Source organism: Halyomorpha halys, unplaced genomic scaffold (genome assembly GCF_000696795.3).
Source record: "Halyomorpha halys isolate HHAL.00 unplaced genomic scaffold, Hhal_1.1 Scaffold431.1, whole genome shotgun sequence".
Lineage (NCBI taxonomy): Eukaryota > Metazoa > Arthropoda > Insecta > Hemiptera > Pentatomidae > Halyomorpha > Halyomorpha halys.
The window spans coordinates 433,438-441,265 of record NW_027108145.1 but is presented as its reverse complement, the minus strand read 5'-3'; the positions used below and the strand labels follow the sequence as shown (position 1 = coordinate 441,265).

Genomic DNA, 7,828 nt, shown 5'->3' with positions numbered 1-7,828 from the left:
TATATATATTTTATATATTCTGTTAATTATTGTTGTTCATTTTTATCCTTTCAAATTCATAATTTTATTATATTGTATGACGTTTTATAATTTAATTTTTATTTTGTACTTAACTCTAAGGCTTGAAGCCTAATTTTGACGCCTGTATATTATTCTAAAGAGATTAATCCCAGAATAAATAAATAATATTATTAGTATTATTATTAATTTAAGAACCTAGTAAATTAGCACATAGGAACCTACGGTTTTATACTGTACTATAATGTAGCGTAACTTCGAAAACGTTTTGTTTCAGATACTATACGGTAGCAAAGTGGTAGCCAATCTTTTTCATACGTCGATATTTTAGACGCGCCATACAGCTCGGGCAACTTTCATACTTTCTGATGTTCGTAGTTGAGAGTTGGAAAAAAATGATAAAAATAGGATCTACTTTACTTTGGGAAGTTTTCTGATTGCTAATATATTAGGGTCCTCTTATATATTTCTTAAGACGCAGAAATAAAAAAATGCTATCGATTTTAAGATGGCGTATCGATTTATTTTAACTTTTCTGATGTACAATATATTAGAGTCCTCTTATATGTTTCTTAAGACGCAGGAAAAAAAATGCAATCGATTTTAGGATCGCGTATTGATTTATTTTAACTTTTCTGATTTCTAACGTATGAGGGTCCATTTTTATGTTTCGGGATATGCAGAATATGAAAATGCTATCGATTTTAAGGTCGTGTACCAATTTATTTTATTTTTTTCTGGTTTCTAACATATAAGGGTCCGTTTTTATGTTCAGAAGAAATCCAAAAAGTTAAAATAAATCGATACATGTTCTTAAAATCAATAGCATTTCCATATTCCGCATATCCCAAATCATAAAAAATGGACCCTTATATTTTAAAAATCAGAAAAGTTAAAATCAATCGATACGCGATCATAAAATACATATATATGTACCACCATAGGTCTGTAAGACAAAAAATGTCGTCTTAATACGAATATAAATGTATTTGGATGGTTAATCATTTATTTTTGTCGAATAAGAGATTATTCGTCCATAAAATTGACGAATGAAAAAGTATTTAAATGGTTTATCGATTTTTTTGCTCGAATAATGAATAATAATTGCTCGAAGTGTTCCGATGGTTAATCTTCTTTTTTTGTACGTATAATTGATTATTCGAGTACAAAATTCAATAATTTGTCAATGAAATAATATTTACCCAACTCTGCCATAACCAAACCTCCTAGTAACACTGCTACTAGTATAGACCCATTTCCTTCTGATCTCATAAAAAAAATTCGAAAAATCATCCTAAAATATTAACTTTAATAACATAGTATTCCCGCACGCTATTTTGGTTACCCTAAAAAAAAAAAACTCAACAATCCAATAGGATATCAGGATTGGCGATCATGGCGAAAATGAAAATAATGCTTTTCTGAGCAGAGTAAAAATATTTGACCTGATAAGTAGCAAATCATTGGTTTACAAGCAGAAAAAAGTTTTCATTGAACACCCCTTGTTCGTTCTGGACGGATCATGTATATAGATATATTATTATTTTAACTAAATTTACTATTTTTTTTTTTTTAATAAGGTACGAATGTGCACATTGATTAATATAACCTATTACTATCTGCGTTGCAGATTGTAATATTTTTCAGTAAATAAATAAAAAACATTTTTACTGTGAAATGTGAAAAAAAAAGCATTTGGGATATTATTTCTGTTGACAGAGTGCCAGATTTATAAAAGAAGATGGTTGATGCTCTTCCTCTTCGTCATCTATTCGATGTCGAACGCTATGCAGTGGGTACAATACTCGATCATCGAGAATGTGGTTACGAGATACTATGGATTGGAGCCTACGTCTTCTTGGATAGAGTGGACAAGCATGATTTACATGCTAACTTATATATTCTTCATAATTCCAGGCTCTTGGGCATTGGATAAATTCGTATGTTTATTTTATTATTTTTTTTAGTATATTCTTAATAAAAGTTGTCCCTATTGTTAAGACAACAACCTTTCTTTCGTTATAAATAATATTTATCCTTTAGCTTATTTATAGGGCTTGTTGACAAATTATTTTTGAGTCTTAAAGGATTAATAAAATTATTTTATTGTGGTAGCCGATAAGTTAAGTATTTTCTATAGAAGGTTTCATTCAGCTTCATTTTCAACGTACAGGGCGCAAAATAACTACCTTCAGTGTATAACATTCTGTGATGCACTTGAACTTATCAAGTGATATAACAATATTATTTTATATGTTTTACTTCATTTAAAAGCTTATTGAATCAGTGCCAAACTGTCTGTCAATATGACTGCCCAAAACGAACAGCCACTCCTCTGAACTATCACATAATAAAAGTATTGCTAGGCTCGATTAAATGGTTTCATACATTTTAATATAGTGTGTATTGTGTATCAAATTACCAAGTTTGGTCTTGTTTTAGGGGATGAGGAAGTGTGTGCTGATCGGAGCTGGAGGTACTTGCCTAGGAGCATGGATTAAAGTTCTTTCACTCAGCCCTAATCTTTTCTACGTCGGATTTATTGGTCAGACCATTGTTGGTCTCTCACAGGTAAAATATATATATATGTATGTATGTATTCTCTTTTAATAAAAATTAGCTAAACTTCAATTCTATCTCGAGTTAATAACAATTAATTTCTGATAAAGTAAAAATATCAATCAAGATACTAACCTAATTGTTACTAAAAGAAAGAAATATATTCCCGATCAAGAGGATCAATTATTATTTCTTTGTATTCATAAAAAACAATTTATTTCAATATATATAGTTATCTCACCCCAATTTTTGATTACTTTTATGAAAACTATGTATCAATACTAGTCAAAACTGATAAGTCTGCCAAGTATAGATAGGGAGAATAAAAAATGGCAGCTGCTTCAAAACCTTAATTTTCATTCGGAGCTCTATATCTTAAAAACTACCAACAATACTAGAAAATACAAAATAACATTATTTAAAGGAGAGTAAATTTGCTGAAATATTAGCCCTAATAGACCTATTAACGTCCAATAGTTCTCGAGATATAGCCTTTTAAAAAGCAACATTTCATAAAATGTACTGACATATTAGTAGTTAGTTAATTTATTTTGAGAAATCTATATCTCAGGAACTATGTGACATACAGATGTCTATTAGCACTTTAATTAAAGCTAGTTTAATGAGCTATAAAGTGGTTTATGACGTTTATTTTATTATATTATTTTTCATGATATCTGCTATAATAAATTGATTTATAGTTGTTTGGACAATAAGTTTGCTTTATGAAAAACTTTATCAATAATAACATTAAAAAAAAATCTAATAATTTTTATTTCATCCCCAACAATATTAAGTATATTTTATTATTTTAATTTAATTTGTCTTAAAAAAATAATGAATTTACAAATTAACTTAAAATAAAAATTGTATTATTAATAATAATAAGTGTATTCTAGTAATTTGTAATTATTTTAAATCCCCAAAAACTGCAAATAATATTTTACGGGTTTTGACGAAACGACATGTATATTGGGATTCCATTTGTATATTAATACAAATAGTGAATCAAGTGAAATAAAAAGAAAATTTAGCGTAAAATATGTACAAATTAAATTATTATTTTTGTTTAAAAATAAAATGGTTAATTGTAAATAATTATGATGATTGCGGTTAGGAATTTAGTAAATTAGCATGCAGGAACCTACGGTTTTATAGTTTATTATATTGTAGCTTCATTTCGACAACTTTTTGTTTTAGATATTTATACGGTAGCTAAGTGGTAGTCAATCTTTTGCATATATCGATATTTTAGATGCGCCATACAGCTTTGGGGGGAAACTTTCATACTTTCTCAAGTTCATAGTTAAGAGTTGGAAAATAGAGATAAAAATAGGATCTACTTTACTTAGGGAAGGAAAACTAGATCCTGTTTTACTCCACGTAAGTATATTATATCTTGTTCTGAAATGGATCTGTTTATCAAATTCTAATTAGGTTGCATATTCATATGTTTATAGTATAATCTATTAATCTGCTTTTCGTGGATTTACTAATATTATTATTTCACATTAAAACAATTACCTGGTTATTATAAGTATTTAATAAGCCCATTAAACTGTTTAGCAGAGAAGCACCGAAGAAATGGTGGTTTAAATTTTAACCTTACTGATAATCAAAGCGACTAATCAAAAAACCTCCCATTCCCTCGCTTTTCTAGAACTAAGGGCAAGAAGCTGCTCTGTAAAGGGAAGAATGCATACCAATTATTAGCATTACACCCTAAATGTTTGTGCGACTGCAGGGACACAAACTCACCTCTCTCTGCATCGTCGATTGTTATCACCATGTGGCCCCAAGATTTAGCTCCCTAAGGTATGACAAAATCCAGGTGCATGAAACCCCTAATATCCACTGATAAGTCCTTCCTTGATTTTATTTATTAAACCAATTGAAATTCTTGCTTAAGATTATAGGACTCTGGTCTAGTAGAAGTGGATCAACAAATGAGGCCAATAGCAGTGAAAAGTTCCTTGAAAACTCATTAAGCTATAAACAAAAAAATAATCAAACTATAAATTGTTTTAAAAGGGGTAATCGATATAACACGCTGGATGGATTGTTTACAACTAACTTTATTTATTTTATTTTTTCATTTTTTTTTCCGATCCCTCTAAAACAGAAAAAACAATTAATTAGTGAATGCTTTATTATGTGAAAAAGGAATAAATCGTATTGGTTATTACCTTTAACTACCTTTGGTATTTTAACGTCCGCTTATGTATACATCGATCAGCTGGTATCTCAGTAACAGCTGACTGCAACTTATAGTACAAGAGCCGAGAAGAAAAAAAGGCAGTTATCTCACGCCAATTCTTTATTGCTACAATAAAAACTATGTATTATTACTAGTCAAAATTGATGAGTCTGCCAAGTATAGGTAGGGGGATTAAAAAATGTCGGCTGTTTAAAAACATTGATTTTTCATTCGGAGCTCAATATCTTAAAAACTACCAACAATAATAGAAAATATAAAAGAACATTATTTAAAGAAGAGTAAATTTTCTGAAATATTAGCCCTAAAAGAGCTATTTACGTCCAATAGTTCTCGAGATATAGCTTTTTAAAAAGCAAAATTTCTTAAAAATCTACTAAAAGATTAGTAGTTAGTTAATTTATTTTGAAACATTTATATCTCAAAAACCATTTAACGTACAGATGTCTATTAGCACTCAAATTAAAGCTAGTTTCCTGAGCTATAAAGTAGTATATGATGTTTATCTTCGTAGGAGTAATAGTTTACATGAAATTTGCTAAAATAAATTGATTTATAGTTATTTGGACAATAAATATTATTTATGAAAAACTTTATTTCAGAAACCATTGGACGTACTGATGTCTGCCAGCGCTCAAATTAAAGCTAGTTAAATTTACTACAAAATAGTTAATTATGTTTATCTTTGTAGGAGTAGTTTTTTTTATGATATTTGACAAAATAAACTCACAAAATGTTAATTTTTAGTTGTTCGAATAAATGTTGAATTTTTGTAAAAATATACCTCTAGATCCATAAGACGCACATATGGACACTCAAAATAAAGGAAATTTAACTTACTATAAAGTATTTATCTTCGTACTATAAAGTAGTTAGCACTTATCTTGGTAGGGGTAGTAGTTTTTATGATATTCACATATGAATATAAATTTGGCAAATGAAATTTTGTCCGAACAACTATAAATCAATTTATTTTAGCAAATTTCATGTGAACTATTACTCTTACGAAGATAAATACCATAAGCTACTTTATAGCTCATTAAACTACCTTTAATTTTAGTGCTAATAGACATCTGTACATCAAATGGTTTTTCAGATATAAATTTTTCAAAATAAATTCACCAACTACTGATCTTTTAGTACGTCCCATACAACATTTTTATGAAATGTTGCTTATTAAAAAGCTATATCTCGAAAACTATTTAACCTAAATAACTCTATTAGGGCTCATATTTTAGAAAATTTACTCTTCTTTAAATGACGTTCTCTTAGGTTTTCTTGTGTTGTTCCTACTTTTTAAGATATAGAGCTCCGAATGAAAAATTAGTTTTTTTTTTATCGCTTTGAGACAGCCGCCATTTTTTTATTCCCCCTACCTATACTTGGCAGACTCATCAATTTTGACTATTAATTATACATAGTGTTCATTAAAGTAATCAATAATTGGGGTGAGATAACTGCCTTTTTTCTCCTCTTGGGCTCTTGTACTGTAATATGGTATATATGGGTGCCAGGGTAGCCGTGCGGGCTATGACGCTTGAGCGCGGCATAAGCACTTAGATGTGTGACCACCCAATGTGGATCATCCACCAGACCACGCTTCGTTCTCACCTTCATTCCCCTCCCCCCGCGATCCTATTTACTATTCAACCACGTACGTATAAAAATTATTAGTATATAAAACAAAATAATAGTTATTAAGAAATAATAATTATTATTTATAAACGCAATAGATTCCGAGGGGCAGGCGCTGGCGCTATCTTGTGGGTTCCGAGCGAACTCCGTGCAGTTTCAGTCACGCTGGCCTGGCTCCCCTCGCTACAGAATCACACACATTTTAACAACATAGTCATTTTTTTGTTGTCGATTTTTTAAAATAATTAACCAAATCACTAACCCTTAGACGCGCCCTCAAATTCTTTGCACACTATGGTTCGCGTAGAACTGGCAGACCTGTGGTCAAGAAAATAAAGCTAAGGTAATCCCCATGATTATTTTTTTGCTGTATTGTACGTCATTCCGTGGGCCATTTCATCCATAAATATGAATATAAAAATGAGCCACTTATCATTTAATGTAGGTTTGGTGCGTGCACCTAGGTTTCACCACCTCAGCAGCAAGATCTCGATAATCCGAATCTTGGTCATTCAAGCGATATTGGGCTCCGTTACCTCCCACCTCTCTTGTTTTTGAACTCCATTTGGATGGAATCCAATCTAAAAAAAATGATACTAATAGCGGATTACATCAAATAAAAGTCAATACTTAACATAACGTATGTATGAATTTAATTATGGTTGTAGTTTAAAAATAAAATAATTAATTCCAAACGTGGATGGTTATGTGGGGTAATTAAAATGGTAAATTAGTACACAGGAATTTTTGGATGTACTGATTTTGATAATGCTTCCAGATTGTTAAAGTTTTTTTTTCTACTGTTGCAGGTTTTTGTTTTGAGCGTTCCAGCACGACTGGCTGCTGTGTGGTTCGGTTCTAACCAAGTTTCTAGCGCTTGCAGCATTGGTGTCTTCGGCAACCAGGTGAATCCATTGAAAAAAATAGTTCTCATTACTTTTCTTCTAATGGAATAACTCAACAAAACTAGGATACATTTTTCCATACTTTTATATATTACAAATTGACTTTTTTTGTTTCATTATTGATGGTATATCGTACTTTGGCAATTTCTTATTTGACCACGAACCCATATTCACATCCAGTGGGCCTTATTTTTCCTTGTGGTCAAAGTCAAGCTAATATGAAGTCACGCAAAATAGACCACGTTGATTCGTTGATACAAGAATAAACAAAATAATCAAGAAACAAAGAAAAAACATTCGCGTCGGCTGTTGTTTTAGTGAGAGTGCTAGTAAAGGTCATCACACAGTGGTTAGGTTTTAGGAATTTATTGACAGTTATTACAATCTGCCACACCGTTGTGGGCAATAGGTAATAGTGATGAATGATCACATTCATACTAAAATAAAATAAAAAAAAGAATGAAACATAAATAAATAAATGAAAGAAAATAAAGTA

The 7,828-nt window shown here is 30.3% G+C and overlaps 1 protein-coding gene across 6 annotated transcripts in view; it reads left to right on the top strand.

Annotated features, from left to right (window-relative positions):
* HisT (Histamine transporter) overlaps positions 1 to 7,828 on the top strand; it is an 81,966-nt gene that overhangs the window by 53,433 nt on the left and 20,705 nt on the right. For all 6 annotated transcript variants that reach the window (XM_014423549.3, XM_014423552.3, XM_014423550.3 and 3 more), the window contains 3 exons: positions 1,738 to 1,958; positions 2,461 to 2,589; positions 7,237 to 7,332. In XM_014423549.3, coding sequence (XP_014279035.1) covers positions 1,738 to 1,958; positions 2,461 to 2,589; positions 7,237 to 7,332 — 446 coding nt within the window. The remainder of the gene's footprint in view (positions 1 to 1,737; positions 1,959 to 2,460; positions 2,590 to 7,236; positions 7,333 to 7,828) is intronic.